Source organism: Protomyctophum parallelum (genome assembly GCF_964188405.1).
Source record: "Protomyctophum parallelum genome assembly, chromosome: 20".
In the NCBI taxonomy this organism is placed as follows: Eukaryota; Metazoa; Chordata; class Actinopteri; order Myctophiformes; family Myctophidae; genus Protomyctophum; species Protomyctophum parallelum.
In genome coordinates, this window is record NC_139718.1 from 40,902,457 (window position 1) to 40,925,202 (window position 22,746).

Sequence of the window (22,746 nt, forward strand, 5' to 3'; positions counted from 1 at the left end):
CCAATTTTGTAGAATAAATATTAAGAATGCTTGTCACGTTTGGCCTACAGAAACCATAAATGAAAAAATATTTATTGCTACTTTTAATGCTACAGGGAGCCACTAGGGGTGTGCTCTAGAGCCGCCTGTTGCATTCCCCTGCTCTATGAGGTAGACGCGTCTCTTTTCGGCTCTGGGAGCGCGTGTGCTCAAGGGAGGGCAAAGACATTCCCGAGATTCCTTTACGAAGCCCCCACGGAAGCATGAGTGTGCGTCACAGCAGGGACGAATAGTTTTCATAATCCTCATGGGAGGCCATAGTAAAATATACTATTCTGTCTCCCCTTTTTTCCACAAATGCTCGATAAGAACCCGACTCGATAAGCCTGATGGAAAAGGTGCTCGTTATCAATAAAAAATGAACGAGCTCCATCCCTGCCTCCTATACAGCCTGGATGGCTCACAGTCCCGCCCCCTATACCAGGGCCCAGGAAATGATTCTCCGTTCATTTTCCCTCATAGACATTTCAAAAAGTATTTATTTAAAGGTGTTTACACCGCGGACAAAGCCAACTCTTGTCGTGACAACTCATGACAGCAAACACAATGTTTTGGGCCGAACAAATAATTAGAAAGAAGAAAAGAAACTGCACTTTTTTTGTTGTTTTTCTTCTTTGAAATTATTTGTTTGGTCCAAACTATTGTGTTTTTTGTCATGAGTTGTCAACGACTCGAGTTGGCTTTGTCCGCGGCGTAACCGTCTTTAAATAAATACCTTTTGAAATGTCTATGGGGAAAAAATGCATTGGGAATCATTTCCTGGGCCTGGCGTCGCCATGACAGGGGGCGGGACTGCGACACTCTTTTGGACTTGCTGTTAACAACAAGTGGTAGCCGGAACGCTCTCCCCACAAAACACACTCCTTTTTTAGGAATAAGGTTCAGTTTAGGCATAGTATTCCCTGTGACATGCTAGCGCCATGTCCACTTGTACATCTAGCTGCCTTATTATCAGCGGTGGAAAAGTGCTTTTACTTAAAACCCATTCTGACCTGAGATCAGATTCTAAAAATGCCTTCTACATCCTGACAGTTTTCCATTCTGACCTAAGATCAGATTCTAAAAATGTCTTCTATGGGGGCCAACATGCGTGGCGGTTGGCAGGGTAGGTACCCTCACAAAAGCATGCAGTAATCCTGGTCTCTAAACTGCCTCCCCCTGGCCAGCCGGGGCGCCTGATGGAGGGGAAAGGAACTGGTTTGGAATAACGTGCTCCTTCCACGCGCTACGACGTCCAACCAGGGAAACTCCCCCCTGTCAGGTGTAAAGGAGCAACTTGGGACACTCAGGCATGAAGGAAGCATGAGTTCAAGTCCGTTGCTCTCCCCTTTGTCCCCCATATATGGGGACTAGGTTGGCGGAGGGTGTGTAGAGCCCAGGATCACATTAGATGATTGACACAGGGGTGGAAAAAAAAACAAGTTAGTAAAGTTGTAGAAGACACCCGGTATTGCGCACGCACGCACGCACGCACGCACGCACGCACGCACGCACGCACGCACGCACGCACGCACGCACGCACGCACGCACGCACGCACGCATAGTCATAGTCTTCAAAAAGACTACGACTTAAAACTAAAATCAAAATGTTGCTGCCAAAAACAACACTCATGAAAAGGTGGCCAACTCTGGAGTGAGTGTGTAAATATGTGACAACATTTTGACAGCAAATTCCAGAGGAGAAAAACGTTGTAATTATTTGTTTAATGAGTAAATAGCACAGGCAGACTCTTCACATAATACTAGAGCTTGTCTGAAATAAGTATCAGCATGTCTGAAATAAGTATCAGCATGTCTGAAATAAGTATCAGCATGTCTGAAATAAGTATCAGCATGTCTGAAATAAGTATCAGCATGTCTGAAATAAGTATCAGCATGTCTGAAATAAGTATCAGCATGTCTGAAATAAGTATCAGCATGTCTGAAATAAGTGCGGCCCTGTCTTTTCCCTAGTGGGTCTGATCGAGGGTAGCTACTGGGACGTAAGTCGGGACTTGATCGCTCCCGGCTGGGTCACCTGAGTGAGGGGTGTGATGTTCGATAGACCCGGAACCCCCGATGACCTTGGGATACGTCCCAGTTGATGACCTCGGGATACATCACTGAGGATACGTCCCAGGTGCATCCAGGCAATGTTATTTTCGTTCAGGTCCAGGTCCAGGTTCATTTCTTTGTTTGTCCCCGAAGGGCGATTTGATTTACAGCAAAGCAAACATGAAATAAATGCTTTAAACCACGTTAGGTGTAGCTAGGTGTAATGTTCGAGACCACAGAAGTGAACCTTTCCAAGCCTGTTTTCTCTGCAAGACATTAACTCTATAAGCCATGTCTATAAGCCATGTCTTGTTTGTTTGTCTTCATCGTGAAAACGTGTGCAAATCTTTGAATATATATATATATATATATATATATTGCTTTCACAGTAGCAATATTTGCTTCTGGGGATAGTCCCTGGAACAACATATTTTCAGATGGGGGGGGGGGATCGGCAGCCAATTACATCTAATATTTGGGGTCCTTGACATGGAATAGTTTTTTTTTTTTTTTTAAGATATTTTTTTGCGGCTTACGCCTTTATTGATTTTTTAAGGGATAGAAAGTAGGCTGACAGGAAACGGGAGAGAGATGGGGGGATGACATGCGGTAAAGGCCGTGTCGGGTCCGGGAGTCGAACCCGCGGCACACCGCGACTGGATCACCAGTCCGGTGCCCAGACCGTTACGCTACGGCCTGGGCCATGGAATAGTTTTTGAGAACAACTGATATAGAAACATAGGTTTATCAGAAAACTTGTTGGGATTCGGCTCAGTTGGTTCCCAGACTTTTTCATGTCAACACTGCGGTAACAGGGCAATTATGGACACTAGATCTGCCCGTAAACCTCATGTTTAGCGGGCATATACAGTAATAATACGGTAATATACAGGTGTGATGATGGTGCAATTCGGGAGAGTTTCTTTTGCAACGGTCAATTTGGTTTCCAAGCCATCATTTAGCTGGGGACCCCCTGGAACTCTCCCAGGGACCATACTTTGGGAATTTGGAAGACGTTTGATGGAATCTGTGTGAATGGGATAAACTTCAGACAAGCGTGCATGCGTCCAGCGTTCATCAGACCACAGACAGAGCTGGCCTGCCTGCAGAATATTGAGCTGGTTTTGTTAACCCATTCTGACCTGAGATCAGATTTAAAATATGTCTGTTTGAAAATGACAGTTTTCTGAAAAAGCCACGTTTCTATGTCAGTCGTTCTTCGATGTTTAAAAAAATAGCAGACCTACAAGCTCGTAGCGCGCCACTCGGTGGCGCGCTATGAGCTTGTAGATCTGCTATTTTCCAATAGCTAAAGCATAACATGATGCTAACACCAAAACGGGTTCCCGGCGCAAAATGGGTTAAAATGTCAGCGGCACATAATGCCAAGTGGAAGTCTCTCTCTGAACGTCATGTCCAATAACTCTCTAATGTATATTTATTGGGGCTTTTCTTCCCCCGGCCACGATGCCAGCGTGAGATATGGATCTGTACTGTAAGGGTCACAATGTGTCATGTACATTGTTATTATGCCATTTCCACGTTACATTAATCACCACCTCCCAGTCCTGACGGGCCCATACGGTTTTGGGCATGCGATCAGTCGAAGGCGGAAATGTTCCCGAAATCACAGCGCCGCTGAAAGGGTTCGTTCAGATGTTTGGACTTGTAGCTGTTATAGCGCCACCAGGAGGCCGACTTTTGAACCCATTCTGAACGGGAACCCATTTTGGTGTCAGCATCATGTCGTGCTTTAGCTATTGAAAAATAGCAGATCTACAAGCTCATAGCGCGCCACCGAGTGGCGCGCTACGAGCTTGTAGGTCTGCTTTTTATTTTTATCGAAGAACGACTGACATTTTTAGACATTTGGATCATTTTAACCCATTCTTATTCATTGTGATTCTTGTTGGTAGGGTAATGGTCTGTGTAAGGTTACATGCATTAGCTACAGCAGTAAGTTTATTTTTGAGAGGGCACATACATAACCAGTCGATATTGGTATCGCCAGTCCAATAAATATCTCTATTTTCATCACTAGATTTATCCAGCATCTCACAGATTTAATCTAAGTATCTTAACCCATTCTGAACTGGCACCCATTTTGGTGTTGGCATCATGTTATGCTTTAGCTATTTAAAAATAGCAGATCTACAAGCTCATAGCGCGCCACCGAGTGACGCGCTACGAGCTTGTAGGTCTGCTATTTTTTAAAAATCGAAGAACGATTGACATTTTTAGAATCTGATCTCAGGTCAGAATGGGTTAATCAGACCAGTGTGTGTCCAGTGGAAACCTCGTATGAATCTGATCTCAGGTCAGAATGGGTTAATTTCAATTTCATCCAGCATCAAATCATTTCTTATTTTGGCAGGGATATGATTCTGCACATAAACAGCATATTTATCCCTATCCTTCCTAAATAAACTGTATCCATCCACGCCCAGTTCTGAATCCTCAAAAGAGGAGTCAAGATAGGTTTCAGATATTGCCATAATGTGAATATTATTTGACATCATTATATTGCATGAATCTGGGATTTTATTTCTTAAGCTACATTATGTTTAACCCATTCTGACCTGAGATCAGATTCATACGAGGTTTCCACTGGACACACACACTGGTCTGATTAAATGAGCCAATAACAGGCCTTTGCCTGGTAAATTAAAAGTGGACGAACCCATCATGATAAAATTATCAAAACTACAACAAGGTATATAAAAAAAAAAACTTTGGTCAGTCATTATAAAATTATAAAAACGTAATGTCTTTGACTTTCAGTCATTGTGTGTGTGTGTGTGTGTGTGTGTAAATGTTCACATGGGCGGGTCATACTTCTCACAGCAAGTCGTTCAGACATCAAATTTGTCCAGCTCACTGACGTCATTTATGACGACAACTTTTTCCTCTTCTGGTGTCGCTCCATTCAGCTTGATGAGCACTTTGCAGCTAGTAGTCCATTACAAACGTTGTCAACGTGGCTATGATTCTTATCTGCTTAACCCGTTCTGACCCGAGATCAGATTCATACGAGGTTTCCACTGGACACACACACTGGTCTGATTAACCCATTCTGACCTGAGATCAGATTCTAAAAAATGTCAGTCGTTCTTTGATTTTTCAAAAATAGCAGACCTACAAGCTCGTATCGCGCCACTCGGTGGCGCGCTATGAGCTTGTAGATCTGCTATTTTTCAATAGCTAAAGCATAACATGATGCCAACACCAAAATGGGTTCCCGTTCAGAATGGGTTAATTGAGTGGTGCAACCACTCCCTTACAGAGCTGTGTGTGTGTGTGTGTGTGTGTGTGTGTGTGTGTGTGTGTGTGTGTGTGTGGGTGGCTGGGTATGAGCCATAGACTGTAAAAAATATGGACAAAGCGTTCCCCGGGTCTAACATGAACGTAAAATGAAGCCTGTAATAATATGCTAATTCCTGATGTAAGTCGCCATCTTTGGTACCAGCTGGCCATTGGCTGGCTCCGTTTTGTATACCAGCTGGTCATTGGCTGCCCAGACAACGAGGCGGGACTTCCCCCCTTCTTCTCCGTTGGTTTTTATTTTGACTCGAGTGGGAGGGGAATCCCGATCATAGACTGTAATGGTAGCCACGCCCCTCAGAACATACGCGATGGTTTTTTTTCTTTATGGTCATTTTTTTAATTAATGGGACCATAATTTTCCAAAAAGAATATTATGACATTAGAAATGAGACTTTAAACTAGTGACTGGAAGAAGAAAGTATTCATGACCATGTTTATTAAGGTAATACAGTCTAGGTGAAGTTGGGCCAAAATACATGGGCCTCTATGGAGCTATGGGGCTTTTTGGGTCCGGTCCAGCGCCACAACAGGCCATTATATGAACTACCGATTTCAAATGAGGCTTCACGAAATATCTGGCTGACTGCCCCCCTGGTATGAGCACGAAAACAGCGTGGTTGTTTTTCACCACCTGTGCGCAACGTAACACACACGCACATATTAACTGTATATATGATGATTTTGGGTGTGTACAGTACAGTACAGTGACAGTACAGTACAGTAGAGTGTACAGTAGGGGGACCGGCACACGGTAACTCTGTCATTTCTCAACCGTTTCGGTCACGGGGCTGCTCACCGGAAACCAGCCCGGGCCCCGGGTGTGATGTTTAGTTTTTAGTTTTTTATATGAACGTCGTATGAAAGCTTTATACGTATGCGGACATCTCTGACGTTTATAACAAACCAAACCGTTTTGAAATCGGTTGGAAATTGAGCAATTGTGGTTATTTAAAAGTACACGCCCCATAGACACAATGTTATGGTTATTTATAAAGTACACGCCCCGTAGACACAATGTTATGGTTATTTATAAAGTACACGCCCCATAGACACAATGTCTATATATCTGTGTCTGCAGCTAAAAATGTTGGGTGAAGCTTTGCATCTTCATGTCACTGGCTTCCATTGAAAATGAACGGTAAAGGGGGCACGGTGGCACAGTTGGTAGTGCTGTCCGCCTCACAGCTAGAAGGTCCTGGGTTCGATTCCCGCTCGGGGCGCTGTGGGTGCTGGCGGCGTGTTTCCTCCTCCGCGTCATCAGTGCCCATCCTCGAAGGCGGGGTTGGCGAAAGGGCCTTTCTGTGTGGAGTTTGCATGTTCTCCCCGTGTCCCCTAGGGTATGTACCCTCACAAAAAACATGCAGTAATCCTGGTCTCTAAACTGCCTCCCCCTGGCCAGCCGGGACGCTTGATGGAGGGGAAAGGAACTGGTTGGAATAACGTGTTCCTTCCACGCGCTACGTCCAACCAGGGAAACTCCCCCCTGTCAGGTGTAAAGGAGCAACTTGGACACTCAGGCATGAGTTCAAGTCCATTGCTCTCCCCAGGTTGGCGGAGGGTGTGTAGAGCCCAGGATCACATTAGACGATTGACACAGGGGTGAAAAATGGGCTACAAAATCGTGGGATAAAAAATATATTTTAGGGAAAATGAACGGTAGCTGAAGCTTTGCATCTTCATGTGTCACTGGCTTCCATTGACAATGAACGGTAGCCTGAAGCTTTGCATCTTCATGTCGCTGTCTTCCATTGTAAATCAACGGGAGCCTGTAGCTTTGCATCTCCGTGTGGACGGAACAGAGTGGCGGGGGGAGAGACGCAGAGAGGAACCACAGATCACTGATCTGAAGAAGCATTCATTGTTTAGAATAATATCTGACACAATAATCTCTTCTGTGTGGAATGGCGCCGCCCCGCCCCGCCCCTCCCCCCCACCCCTCCCCCTCCAGCGATGGTCGTCAACAGTGTGACTGATGTGGGCGTTGCGTCCTTATTCATGATCAATACCTTGTAGTTCATAATGGACTGTAATGAGCCACTGATCAATGGCATTTCCTACTGTCTCTGTTGATTAAGTCTGGCACTCACTGATTGCCCACGCTGTGTGCGCGTGCGTGTACTCTTGTATCTTTATGCTTGGGAGCCAGATGTCCCTGCAAGAATGAACAATTAAATAGACGTAGTGAGGACAACTTCACCGTTCCTCACGAGAGAAGCTGTGTTTTTTTTTTTATGGTCAGATTAAAGTTGCACGCGGAGAGGGAGATTTTTTAATTTATTCTGTGACATTTTCACGATTTTTCGAAAAATAGCAGACCTACAAGCTCTACAAGCTTGTAGCTTTAGCTATTTTTCAACAGCTAAAGTATAACATGATGCTTTAAAACAGGGGTTCCCGTCCAGAATGAGTCAATGAAGTGGTTGCACCGACTTAAAAAATTGCTGTTTGTTCTCATGAGTACGTCATCGATTCGCACCGAACGGGAGTTGTTGCGCGCCAAAAAGGCTATAGCAAATAAAAACCTCAACCTGTATGAATGATTTATAACCTTAATTTTGACCCGAGGCCACGATTCTAAAACATGTCTTCATATTGTCTCGTGTGTGTCTTGCATGTGTGCGTGTGTGCGTGTGCGTGTAGATGTGAGTGTCTTCCGTCCAGCCAGTGTGTGGTGCCGTCCTGCCCGACAGGCTCCTCCCCTCAGCTGGTCACCAAGGGCAGCGGAACGCCAGGAACCTGCTGTGACCAGCACACGTGTGTTAACGGTACGCACACACACACACACACACACACACACACAAACATGGGCTTAGTCCATCGATGATGACATTGCAGCTCCATATAAATAGGGGTTTTTATCTTCTTCTTAAGAAAGTAATAGCCAGCACACCTACTGTAAGTCCTTCTGGTGGTACTTTGAATTGGCTGCACGATTTTGCCTAAAAAAAACCCCCTCGATTTTGGTTTATTTTCAGTAATCCAATCCAATCCAATCCACTTTATTTATATAGCACGTTTTAAAACTCAGAGTTTACAAAGTGCTGTACAGGAGAATAAAATAAAATAAAAACAAGTGCACTAAAGCTACCACACAGAAAAACAACAGCGAGAAAACAAAGTACAAACAGTGACAACAACTGAGACACATTACAGAAAACAACAGAAAAACAACAGCATCACAGTGAGACGAAACATATACAAGGACCAAAGGAACTCAAGCGTGGTTAAAAAGCCAAGGTAAAGAGGTGGGTCTTTAGGCGGGATTTAAAGGTCTCGATGGAAGGGGCCAATTTGACGTGGGAGGGGAGTGCGTTCCATAGTTTAGGGGCTACAACAGAAAAGGCTCGGTCGCCTCTGGACTTTAAGCGGGTCTTCTTTGTGACCCTGAGGTTTAGCTGGCCCTCAGACCGCAGTGACCTAGAAGGAGTATAAACCTCAATAAGGTCAGACAAATAAAGAGGAGCCAGACCATTTATAGATTTAAAGACAAATAAAATAATTTTAAAATCAACTCTGAAGCAGACAGGGAGCCAATGAAGGGAGGCCAAGACAGGTGTGATATGCTCACGTCTGCGAGTACCTGTGAGTAGACGAGCGGCTGAGTTTTGGACTAGCTGGAGTCGAGCAAGGGAGGCTTGGTTTAAACCAACGTACAATGCATTACAGTAGTCCAACCGCGTAGATATGAAGGCATGTATAACCCGCTCAAAATCACTAAAAGATAGCACCGACTTGATTTTGATTTTAGTAAAAGAAATACATTGTCTCAAAATATGTTTTATTCTTTTTTTAAATGCAAACAAATGTGAATTTTCCTATTTGGAATAATCCTTAAAAGGATCCCTGGCAATATGCCTTAAAACATTACACTTGCCCTCTTTGAATAAAAATAAATAAAAACATAAATATTTTATTTCTTTCATAAATAGATAATATTTCAATCAATAGGGACTGCTCCCATCGCAGGTTGATATATGTCCATAGGCTGTACCCATTTAGTACAGCCTATCTCCAGCCCTGTGGAATGCATATGCTAATAAAAAAAAACTTAATACTTCCTAGGAATAATATGAGCATCAAAGCAATATTTAAATACTTTTTATTATCATGTGCATTCCATACATTCCCTGGGGATGGACCACACATGGACTGGACATATGACATCCTCAACTTGCGACAGGAGCAGTGCCTATTGAGTGAAGGATAAACGGTGTACCCTACCCAACTTTATTTTATGAAAAAAAATACAAATATTTAAGGTGTTTTTATTTTTAGCAAGTATAGTGTTTTAAGGCATATTTGTCTGGCCAGGGATCCTTTTAAACAAAGAAAGATAAATCCCCTTTGGGATTAAACAAGTGAAAACGTTTACAATATGTCCAAATTAATTCTTAAAAAAATTGCCAATTTAATGTTTAGGTGCCCGCACTCTTCCTGCACCCTTTTGCAATGTGAAATGCCACTGAATCTGCAGGCCTAATCCTTTTCCATTTTGATTCTGTCTCGTCATATTATGGGCCATGTGAAAAATAATGATGCCACGTCTCTTTTCAACTTGTGACAGCTGATGCTTGTACTGTGAAGGCAAACGTTTCTGAACGTCTCATCCTCCATTTTTACGCGTGCTGAAAATAGCCGATCTACCAGCTCACAGCGTGTTGCGGAGGCGACACGTCGTGAGCTTGCACATCAGCTCTTTTTTAGCACGCTGATGCAACAGGTCGTATACGACGAAGCATAAGACAGGCTTCCCCTTTGTTTTTAGCCCAGGCGACGTACACAGTCAACACGGATTCAGACACACATGGCTATTGGCTCCTCGATGCAAAATAAACAGTGTACACTACCCAACTTTACGATAATAAGGGACAGTAGGTCGGGACACGGTATTGATATCAAAGCTTCATGTTCTGCAGCAGCACCCACTCGCCGCTTAGCTCTGGTCCATAGCCCTAATGCTATAGGGTAGAATTAGCATTAGGGCTATGGAGCAGAGCTACTCTCGCCGCTATGCCTGTCCATTCTCCAGGCACTGGAACAAGCCACTAGTGCTGCCGTCTCCCACAGGGACCGACCCTCCACTATGTCGGAACTAAAACCTGTCCCCGTAAAAAGTCTGCGCCTGTGAGAGACTGCAACACGAGCGTCCCAACCTGCTCCAGTGCCCGGGGGAAAAAAAACACAAGCACAGCGGCGTGTGCAAAGCGCGTGTGCATCCCCTTTTTACAACTTTTACATCGCTGAGTAGTTTGCTCCACATCTGAAACGGAGAAGCCCAACCATTTACAGACGACTATCTTAGCAACTAAATCCTCGTTCCTATCGCTTCCCCGTGGCAGACAGGTTTTCTCTCTCTCTGCGCGGCAGAGGGAGGAGGAAGTAACTACGGTAGTGAGAGAGAGATTTACCGTAAATGCCCACACGGCATACACACACACAGCATACACACACATGCGCGCACACACACACACACACACACACACACACAAGCGCTCTATTGTCACAGAGCAGTCATAAGTTCTGTTTGCATTGCACGGTGCCTGCTGGTAGAACTACAGGCATGAAGCTTAAAGTGGATCAGCCGATCTCTTTATTTGATTTCAAGAGGCTCATGAATACATACACTGTCGGTGTTGCTCATGCTTTAAACATTGGTTGTAGGTTGGACGTTTTATTGCTGAAACAGAAAGTCCAACGCAGGAGGGTGGCACCAAACACACGTGCAAGCTGTTGTACACAGTACACGACACAGTGTGGTGTGAGTCCGTGTAAATGTTGACAGTAAACATGTCAGCCATGGTGTCTGTCTATACAAACAACCTCCGTTTATATCGATGCGTCACAGAGATCTACAAGCTCTGAGTGCGTCTGCAGCTTGGAGATCGGCCATTTTTTTGGGGGCACGACACCCGGACAAACCTTTGGACGGGACTAAAAGGCCTTGCAAACGTGAAGCGAGGAACGCAGGCGTTGTTGCCTGGATCAACACAGGTCTCCTCCAGGTCTGTTGAAGAGGGTCTGGATCAACACAGGTCTCCTCCAGGTCTGTTGAAGAGGGTCTGGATCAACACAGGTCTCCTCCAGGTCTGTTGAAGAGGGTCTGGATCAACACAGGTCTCCTCCAGGTCTGTTGAAGAGGGTCTGGATCAACACAGGTCTCCTCCAGGTCTGTTGAAGAGGGTCTGGATCAACACAGGTCTCCTCCAGGTCTGTTGAAGAGGGTCTGGATCAACACAGGTCTCCTCCAGGTCTGTTGAAGAGGGTCTGGATCAACACAGGTCTCCTCCAGGTCTGTTGAAGAGGGTCTGGATCAACACAGGTCTCCTCCAGGTCTGTTGAAGAGGGTCTGGATCAACACAGGTCTCCTCCAGGTCTGTTGAGTAGCCATCGAATGCACGGAACGAGCACGCGCTCAACAGATTCACGGGATTCAGGCTCACGTGAACACGCTTGCGTTGTCGTCGCACCGCGACTTCTCCGAGCAAGAAACGCAGGTCTCATTGAAAATGAATTACAGGCGCGTTTTATCGCTCCCTGTTTGCGAGGCCCCTCATGGCTTAATGCTGCAGGAGAGGAGAGGAGAGGAGAGGAGAGGAGAGGAGAGGAGAGGAGAGGAGAGGAGAGGAGAGGGGAGGAGAGGGGAGGGGAGGGGAGGGGAGGGGAGGGGAGGGGAGGGGAGGGGAGGGGGGAGAGGAGAGGAGACTCAGGTGAGGGGAGGGGAGGGGAGAGGTGATGCAGGGACAGAAGCTGACACACACTCTCTCTCTCTCTCTCTCTCTCTCTCTCTCTCTCTCTCTCCCCCCCGATTGAAACTAAAGCAGATGAATTAGCATGTAAAATGTATTGGAGGCAGTCAGTCAGGTAGACCACAGTAAAACCACGGCCCACTGCTATCGGACAGCACAGCCAGGTTCACTCCACAATAATGAAAAGCCTTCATTGAGCCATTAATCCCCCCCCCCTCCCCCCCAAAAAAATAGTTTTGATGGGAGAATGATTTCCCTTTGCCGCAGCATTAGCATAAAGAAAAGTTTCTAAAACACTGGCGGGTGAAAACGACAGTGACGACAAATGCCTGAGAGACTCACGTCACTGAACAAGAGAGAGAGACAGACAGACAGAGAGAGATAGACTGAGAGAGAGAGAGAGAGATGCTTTTTGAGCTGGCCGTGCCAGTCTTCCATGCATTTATTTTTTATTTATTTTTGTCCCGTGATTTTATAACCCATTTTTCACCCAGTAGTGCCAATGTCCTAAGCTCTTGTAATCCTCTCTCTTTGCCAACCTCGGGAGAGCCCCGAACTCATCTTAGCTCAGCTTAACCCATTCTGACCGGGCACCCATTTTGGTGTTGGCATCATGTTATGCTTTATCTATTGAAAAATAGCAGATCTACAAGCTCATATCGCGCCACCGAGTGGCGCGATACGAGCTTGTAGGTCTGCTATTTTTGAAAAATCGAAGAGCGACTGACATTTTTTGAATCTGATCTCAGGTCAGAATGGGTTAATCAGACCAGTGTGTGTCCGGCGGGAACCTCGTATGAATCTGATCTCAGGTCAGAATGGGTTAACGTAGATGACAGGACGTTGGAGCGGAGAGCACATGTCAACCTTCGACCGGTGGCTCAGCGGGGTAGAGTGAGCGGACGGACAGCAACCGGAAGGGAGAACCCCGGGCTCCCCCAGAGTTAAGGGAGAACCCCGGGCTCCCCCAGAGTTAAGGGAGAACCCCGGGCTCCCCCAGAGTTAAGGGAGAACCCCGGGCTCCCCCAGAGTTAAGGGAGAACCCCCGGGCTCCCCCAGAGTTAAGGGAGAACCCCGGGCTCCCCCAGAGTTAAGGGAGAACCCCGGGCTCCCCCAGAGTTAAGGGAGAACCCCCGGGCTCCCCCAGAGTTAAGGGAGAACCCCGGGCTCCCCCAGAGTTAAGGGAGAACCCCGGGCTCCCCCAGAGTTAAGGGAGAACCCCGGGCTCCCCCAGAGTTAAGGGAGAACCCCGGGCTCCCCCAGAGTTACTGTCCAAGTGTCCGTGAGCGAGACTCTGAAACCCTAATCGCTCCCGATGTGCAGGCGCTATATAAATGCACCATTTACATGTCTAGAGAGAGAGAGAGAGAGAGAGAGATATTGACTTTACCTGTCTTCAAACTGATGCGTCAGTAATTGCTGGTCTACCAGTGAATACACTGAAAGAAAAAAAGGGAAACCACTCACTAGACCTGAGGACGATTCTATGTCTTCTAAATCCTGAAGGTTTTCTTGAAAAATCCATGTTTCTATGTCAGTCGTTCGCCACATAAATGTGTACGGGGGGGGGGGGGGGGGGGGGTGGTGTGGGGGCCAATAAGTGCCATTGGCCCTTCAAGACGAACATTTGACAAGTAATGATAAATTCCACTATCATAATGAATTATCTTTTAATCTGCCATCAGTCAGTTTTAGTTTCAGACTAATGAGAACATAATTATTGCTTATTTTACTGTCCAATGACATGAAATGGCACAAGGGAAGGACTCCACAAAAAGACCACCCCCAAAAAATTGGCGCACGCACCCTTTTCTGGAGTTTGAGCCCCTGCCCCCCCCCCCCCCAGAGCTCTCTGCACGGGCCTGTTCTGGTCACATATGTAGATTGTAGATAAGAGGGTTCTGACCGACGGAGGTGATAATCGCTACTTCTGAGCTCGTGGATCACCGTGAAAACCTGGAGGGTCCCCGAGCATAGGTCCCTGTGGGGGACTCCGGGTCACCTAAAGTAAGCAGCTAGGGGGGGTTGAAGTGGTTTATAATTAATTAAACAGTGATTATTATACAGTTGTTGTGGTGGAGTGCTGACATACAGTCAGTACAATAAGCGGTGGGACGTTTAAACCGTAATTTATGCATCCATGGCTTTGGGATAATCTTTTAGCGCCATGCAGGCCCACAGTGAGAGCTGGAGATAATGTCTGGCGTGGTGATTTATACTGCAATATACTGTTGGCTATAGAAACCTTCTATGTCCAAAACCTTTCCATTATGTTATTATATAATTTGTGACCGTTTCTGACCCAGGCTAATTCATTGCTTTTCGTCTTGTCATGTCATATGAAAGCAGAGAATCATATAGCTTCACATTTTGGCTGTATTGGCTGTTCAGTTTGACCCACCAGTTTTAGAGAATAACAGCCTTATAGAGTAATGTCTTGCAGAAAAGAGCGAGTTGAGAAAACAGGCTTGAAAGGTTCACTTCTGTGTACTCTTAACATTACACCTAGCTACACGTTTAAGCATTTATTTCATATTTACTGTACATTTCAGCTCTGACATTTATTTCAGACATGGTCGAGTCTGCTTTCCAGTTTGTCTTGCCGCCATGGCATGTCTCTGTATCAAAATGCAATGATGATGAAGTATTAGAGCGTTAGCTTTCCCACTGGCTCAGGAGGTAGAGTGGTCGTCTTGGAGTCAGAAGGGTCCCGGTTCGATCCCCGGCTCCTCCTGGCTGTGTGTTGAAGACGTGTCCTTGAGCAAGACCCTAAGAAGGGCTCCATTTTCGTCACCGCTGAACCCCTTATCCCTAAACTTCTTTGCCTTTTTTTTTTTTTTACTATTTTGAAAAATATTTTTGAATAGTTCAACTAGCCAATCTACATTGACACGTTGTAAGCTTGTAGACTGGCCATTTTTAACTAATTCAAAAATGTTTTGCAAAATAGTAAAAAAAAAAAGGCAAAGAAGTTTAGGGATAAGGGGTTTAGCGGTGACGAAAATGGAGCCCTATACCTCTTAGCTGCTCCCGATAAGCAGGTTGGTGCCTTGCAAATGGTTTCCAAAAAATAATAAACATTTTTTTTAAATAGAGATCCAAGGTTTTTCGACTGCGCAGCGGCCACAACCTCTCCAGGGATATTATATTGCTCAAATATGAATCTTTACTGTCAGAGAGACACGGCAGAGAGAGAGACAGACTCAACGTATGAAGTCATAAAAACCACAATGTTTGAATCCAAATATACACAGTATGGGGTCCCCCGCTAGCTTCCAGCACGCACGCACATACTCAAGGGGAGAGCACACGCCTTAGCTCACACGGACAAATCAAAGAACAACACATCTTTGCAGTCTCATTTCTGTAGTGTTAACAATATGTATTATCACAGTGGCTCTCCAACGTTCTTTTAGCTTCAGTAGCTTACCTCCTTTTTCCTGAAATCTAAGTGCCCCTTTTAGCGCATTGTAACGGGGACAGACTTCTGTGCGTTACCGGCTGATATACCGACAATAAGCCACTCTCGACCTACTTCTGCTTCTTCTTCTTCCGTGGCTAATGAGACAAACCATAGTTGTCATGCTGTGGATGAATGATAACCCATATTTTGAAGAGTGAAAGAGCTGCAATCAGAGATACCTCAATAGATATTTTAAACTGTTGCCATGGCTTTTCAATAAGTCCACGCTTAATATAATAATTCACTAGTGCAGACCACGCATTCAATCGAACGTCGTTTAACATGGTCCAGTGTTTATTTAGAAAAGAAGTGGAACATGAGAAGGAATGATAGAATGAGATGCGTTATGAATGATAAGGATGGGCATGATATGAGGGGAAGGGGATACAATTTACAATTACAATTTAGGCATTTAGCTCTTAATCCAGAGCGATTTACATTAAAGGAGAATTCCATACTAAAAGGCTTTCTTACCTTTCTTTGTAGTTGTTAGGTCCCCACCAAAGAGGTCCAGGTGTTATTTTGTGCAAAAGCTCCTTATTGGCTGTTTCCCCTACCATAAGCCCTAAATGAATTGCATTGAATTGAATGGGAATTGAATGGGGCTATGGGGTGTTGTGCTAATTCGCTTATTTCCATCGCTCAAAATTATAATTTCTTTGTATATATCCTCTCTTCATAATGTAAATAATATCCCAAGCGGCACACTTTACTACTTCTTTCAATGGAAATAAGCGAACTAGCATAACACCCCATAGCCCCATTCAATTCCCATTCAATGCAATGCAATTCATTTAGGGCTTATGGTAGGGAAAATAGCCAATAAGGAGTTTTTGCACAAAAAAACACCTGGACCTCTTTGGTGGGGACGTAACAACTACAAAGAAAGGTAAGAAAGATAAGAAAGCATTCTAGCATGGAATTCTCCTTTAAGCAAGAACAAAAAGCATGGCAATACATCGCATACATAAAAAAGTAGTTATCATGAAACATGCGTAAGCTAAGAACGTAACAGTGGAATTATATAATGAAACTATACATATAAACTATACATATACCAAGCTATACATAATGTACTCTGAAGTGCTATGACTACATACAATGCAATTCTAGTGCTGTCTACATAACATGCTATAAATCTGTATCAAATGCTATAAGTCTACAAAAAGGGATGAGGATGATGGAACGGGAATGTATTAGGATACCCCAGAGCCATCTTATAGAAGAGTTACGATACTGAGCGCTGGAGCGCTGTCCATGCAGCCTGAACTGAACGGAGACAAGCTGGAGTTGGAAATGCATTGTTTTCAACAAGGGCTATTTTAAGCATGTGTGCAACATGACAACTGTTTCAAAGTATTGGACTAACAACTAAAGTATCTTTAAGGTTTATGTTGTACTATTCCTACAAAACAATCTTAAATAAAGGTATTTAAGATCATTGAAGCTGGGCTGTTGCCATGAGTCCAATGCATTTCTGCCTATACTTCCGGGGCCAGGACTTGTCCCCAGTTGGTTGTCCCCCATTCTCAATAGAGGTCTACGTAGGAGAGCCTCCATTGGACTGAAGCCCCGTGACGTGAACGCGGCTTGCGTAACTCTGTCTATATATCAAAGGCTCTTGGATACCCTGAGTGTTTGGCCTGGGGTCCGAGTAGTGAGGCGTCCTTTCTGGTTAACAGTTTGACTGCGGAAAACGATTTACCAGACTTTTAATCAACCCCCCTTCACTGCCGAGATTGTTGTATTACCTTTAGAGCATACGCTGAATTATTTGGGCTTTTAATCCGCGAAAATCGAGCGAAAAAAGCTTCCCCCGTTTGTTATGAACGGCCGGACCACCCGCCATCTTGGTACACCCGGAAGACGCAGCACAGGACCCTCCTCCATGAGGCGTTTGCATTGGCCTCAATTTCCCAGAAGCCCTAGCAGCCCACAGCATGTGACGATTTCCGGTTTCATCATCCAAACAGATGCATCTACTCTCTTTCTCCGCGGCGAAGAAGGATTTTCTATTTATTTTTTACATTGCGGCGGATTAAACACATAAAACAAAAGTTGCGTATGTCCGATATGGCAGCGACATTAACCTGGAGTAATCCATTCAAAGCACGGAAACTGTTAATATAGTAATTAGATCGAAAATAATTGACAGGATGTTGTGGATGAAGTTTCACGTTTCCAGTTTATATAAGAAAAAAGGCGTTACAAGAAAAAGGCACAAATAAAATGAATGAATCGTAGTATCACTGCATAAGAGGTTTCTCTCGGCTAGTCTGCTAGTTAGCTCGTATCTGACTCACATGTAACAACAAACCCAAAGAAAGATCTGCTCCTAGACCGGATATCCGGCGCTAGCATAAAGCGTCATGGGAAATGCAGTTCCAGCAAAACTGTCTTTTAAGTCTTTGTAAACGGTAAATAATAATACTATGGAATAAACATCTTTATAAACATTATGAAATGAAATGTGAAATATGAACAACTATATTCCAAATAGTTATAACACTGGTCGTATGAGGTCACGCCTCCAATCCGAGACCCCCATCTGGAACCTGAAACTGGAGAACAAGTGTAGAGTACAGGAAATGGGAGGGAAGGAGGGGTACGAGATATGATGCACGAGTGGCAGGTGAAACGGACTGGCATATATATATATATATATACAGTATATATATATATATGCCCTTCCCTCGATGGAGCGAGGGCGGAGAGCTTGACGGTTTCCATGGCAGTTAACTGTTAGCTGTGGTGAAGTTGATTGAGCGCCATACCTGAGGCAGGCCTCATGGGAATTTAATTGGCATGGAATAGGCGGCGGAGGTAACCAGCGATCTTCCTCTTGAACATAATGTTAAAGATGAATGGCTCAGCATGGTGTAGACTAGAGACCGTTAACAATGGTCCAGACAGGAAGATATGAATGCATGCATACGCATACACACTACAGAGGGAGCTTATACATACACACACTACAGAGCCTAGGGGTAAAGACAGTGCAGCAGTCATGACGACGTCTGTCAAACAATTATGTTCTTTGCTACGACTGCCATTATCACTATGGCAACCCACTTCACTGACGTGTGTGTGTGTGTGTGTGTGTGTGTGTGTGTGTGTGTGTGTGTGTGTGTGTGTGTGTGTGTGTGTGTGTGTGTGTGTGTGTGTGTGTGTGTGTGTGTGTGTGCGTGTGTGCGTGTGCGTGTGCGTGCATGTCTATATCTGTAGTTCTTGGTCTGTATGTTGCTTAATTTACACTTCATCGTACAACGTCATGTGCTACAATTTGAAGTCTGCCTGCCTGCCTGCCTGTCTGTCTGCCTGCCTGCCTGCCTGTCTGTCTGTCTCTATGCCTGTCTCTCTGTCAGTGTGCCTGCAGTGCGGCCTGCAGCACACATGGCGCGGTCTTGCTGTGAACATGTCCTCCAGCACCTGTTCTACCAGCCCAGCCCACTGGGGAGACTAAAGTGATGGCAGCCATTAGCCCGCTAATGTGCCATCCTCCTCCACATGGGGAGAGGAATGGAAGGCAGGCACAGACACACACACACACACGCACACACACACACACACACACACACACACACACACACACACACACACACACACACACACACACACACGTGCTGATCCATGCTTCTATCTGTCTGTTCCCCTCCTGAAGCACGGAAGCTGCCGGAAACAAACCAATACTCTTTAGGGCTTTAAGCAACTAGTCGACTATTCAACTAGTCGACTATTCAACTAGTCGACTATTCAACTAGTCGACTAGTAAATCCACTAGTCAACCTTGTTGGTACTACTTGACTAGTTGATAAGAATTTTTCCCCCCGATTTTGTAGGCCTCAAGATCGGTATAGATTATAGTTATAGTCACCAAATGTACACAGTTTTTAAATGTAGACATTTTCTATGTCAGTCGTTCATTCTCAAACATTTTCATGTCAAGGACCCCCAAGATTATATGTAATTTGACGGCCGACCCCCCCCCCCCCCATCTGAAAACATGCCGTTCCAGGGACCTCCCCAGAAGCAAAGATTTGAGTTCACTCTGAAAGAATATATTCAAGTATTTGCGCCACATTTTCAAAAAAATAGCTCATAGTGGGGCACTCGTGCCGCGCTATGAGCTTGTACCGACACGTCGTGTACACACGGCGTGGTACACACGAATGCACGTGTACCGACTGCACATGCTGTGTGTGTGCAGGGGTGTGCGCGTGCGTGCGTCCGTGCGTCCGTGCGTGCGTGCGTGCGCGGTCCTGTGATCTCCCACCTGGGCCATTAGTCAGACACCTGTTCTCCTGGTTCAGCCACAGGGTGACTGATCACTGCTTTATGTACTAAACATCACAATGAAAAGAGTGTTTTTTTTTATTGACGAATAAACATATTGCTTCCATATAAAAGTGTTTGTGTATAGACGGAGAATAACCCATTCTGAACGGGAACCCGTTTTGGTGTTGGCATCATGTTATGCTTTAGCTATTTAAAAATAGCAGATCTACAAGCTCATAGCGCGCCACCGAGTGGCGCGCTAAGAGCTTGTAGGTCTGCTATTTAAAAAAAAATCGAAGAGCCACTGACATTTTTTAGAATCTGATCTCAGGTCAGAATGGGTTGATCAGACCAGTGTGTGTCCAGTGGAAACCTCGTATGAATCTGATCTCAGGTCAGAATGGGTTAATGATGGAAGTTGGAGATCCATGCCCCGCCCGGCTATGCAATGCCTGTTAGTCAGAGTACCCGCTCCACCCATCTGTCTCCATCCATCCATCTTCTACCGCTTCTCCGTAGTCGGGTCGTGGGGGCAACAGCTCCACCAGAGTGCTCCAGACTTCCCTCTCCAGAGCAACATTAGTGACTTCCTCCTGGGGGATTCCGAGACGTTCCAAGGCCAGCGAGTCGATGTGTTTCCTCCAACTGCGCCTTGGCCTCCCAGTGGGACGTGGTCCTTGGTCTGCCCCCCGGGGGTCTCCTCCCAGTGGGACGTGGTCCTTGGTCTGCCCCCCGGGGGTCTCCTCCCAGTGGGACGTGGTCCTTGGTCTGCCCCCCGGGGGTCTCCTCCCAGTGGGACGTGGTCCTTGGTCTGCCCCCCGGGGGGTCTCCTCCCAGTGGGACTTGCGTCGAGGACCTCCCTAGGGAGGCGCCTGAGAGGCATCCTAACCAGATGCCCCGAACCACCTCAGCTGGCTCCTTTCCAGGCGAAGGAGCAGCGGCTCTACTCCGAGTCTCTCTCGTGTGACTGAACTCCTCACCCTATATCTCTAGAAAACTCATTGTGGCCGATTGTATTCGCGACCTTAATCTTTCGGCCATGACCCACACTTCCTGACCAATAGGTGAGAGTAGGAGCGAAGATTGCTCGGTAGACAGAGAGCTTTGCCTTCTGGCTCAACTCTCTTTTCGTCACCCATCTGTCTGTCCCTTTCATGCCCTTAAATGGAGATTTCTGTATCTGTGTCTCTGGGTCCCTTTATTCCCTACATATGGAGTTCTATGTCAGGCATGCCCAAATATGGAGTGTTGTGATGTCAGAACAGGCCGGCTCCATATATGGAGATAGAGGGGTGATCAGGTTCCAGGGCCTGGGCAGAGGCTTTTGCACCGGTTCTACCAGGGGTTCTCAACCCATGGGTCGCGACCCCTATGGGGGGGGGGGGGGGGTCGCTAAATTATTTTGGGAGGTCCCCAAATTATTCTTTTTTTGTAACTGAATGGCTGGACAATGGAAATGAAGAGTTTACATAGTACACTTAGTATTGCATGCATTTTCTGACCGGGCACCCATTTTGGTGTTGGCATCATGTTATGCTTTAGCTATTGAAAAATAGCAGATCCTACAAGCTCATATCGCGCCACCGAGTGGCGCGATACGAGCTTGTAGGTCTGCTATTTTTTGAAAAATCGAAGAGCGACTGACATTTTTAGAATCTGATCTCAGGTCAGAATGGGTTCATCAGACCAGTGTGTGTCCAGTGGAAACCTCGTATGAATCTGATCTCAGGTCAGAATGGGTTAATGATTAGATCTGGTTTCAGATGTTATTACTTGCGCAAGCAGAGCGCACAAGTACTGGTTTGGCCCAGGACGCGTATGCACCGCCCAGTGTTGTTTTCGTCGACTAAAACTAAGACGAAAAATGTTCGTCGACTACCTTTTTCACTGACTAAAACTAAATAAAAACTAAATAAAAACGAATCTATGATGACTAAAACTAAGACTAAATATACTGACAATTTCGTCAACAAATAAAAACTAGACTAAAATGTTAGGAAGGGACTAGTGGACAAGAGATCCAGTTTTATGCTGGGTTGCATGCTCAAAATAGCAGATATACAATCTCACAACGCGATATTGTATATCTGCTATTTTCAGCATGCAACCAAAGTGTAAAATATGTCATTACAACGACATCAAGGCCTGTCGAAACACATCTTAGTCGACTAAATCAACTGTAGAGTCTAAAACTAGACTACTAGAACATTCCAGGCGACTGAAATGTGACTAAAACTAAGTGAAAACCATTCAAGAGACTATGACTAAAACTAAAATAGAAATTTGCTGCCAAAAACAACACTGGCACCGCCCCAGCACTTTTGATGCGTATGCACCGTCCCAGAAAATGACGTAATGACTACTTGTGCCTGATACGGCAGTGGTGCCAGATTACATACATGTATACATAGGAGCATTACCTTTAATCCTCCCGACACTAAAACATATCGTCATTACGTCACCACCATCGAAAACCATTGGTTTTATCAGGAACAACTAGTCATTACGTCGTTTGCTGGGACGGTGCATCAAATTTAGTTAAAATAGAAAAAAAGTCTTTCACATCCTGTAATGGATGGTGTCAGAGCAGTAGAAAGTGTCGATGTCCACATGAGTATATTAACGTGTGTGCGTGCAGTGCGTCCGTGCGTGCAGTGCGTGCGATTAGAGGGCAGCTGCGGAATGCAGTGATTACCACCAATTATAATCCAGTAAATGGCAGAGCTGTTGGAATCCATTCCTAGACTCTGCTTCATTCAAACACCTGCAGCTCACAGTCGGTCACACTCCCTCTGTGTGCCGTTGGAGACCATTAACACACTCTGCCATTCACTGCGGTGCGTGCGTGCGTGCGTGCGTGCCTGC

General features: G+C 45.5%; 1 protein-coding gene across 8 annotated transcripts in view; it reads left to right on the forward strand.

Moving 5' to 3' along the window:
- The window catches only part of crim1 (cysteine rich transmembrane BMP regulator 1 (chordin-like)), a 218,646-nt gene that overhangs the window by 107,173 nt on the left and 88,727 nt on the right, over positions 1-22,746 (forward strand). For all 8 annotated transcript variants that reach the window (XR_014570811.1, XR_014570812.1, XR_014570813.1 and 5 more), the window contains exon 5: positions 8,038-8,162. Coding sequence is in view for 2 of the 8 variants with exons in the window: in XM_083791307.1 (XP_083647433.1) it covers positions 8,038-8,162 (125 nt within the window). In the remaining 6 variants the exon portion in view is untranslated. The remainder of the gene's footprint in view (positions 1-8,037; positions 8,163-22,746) is intronic.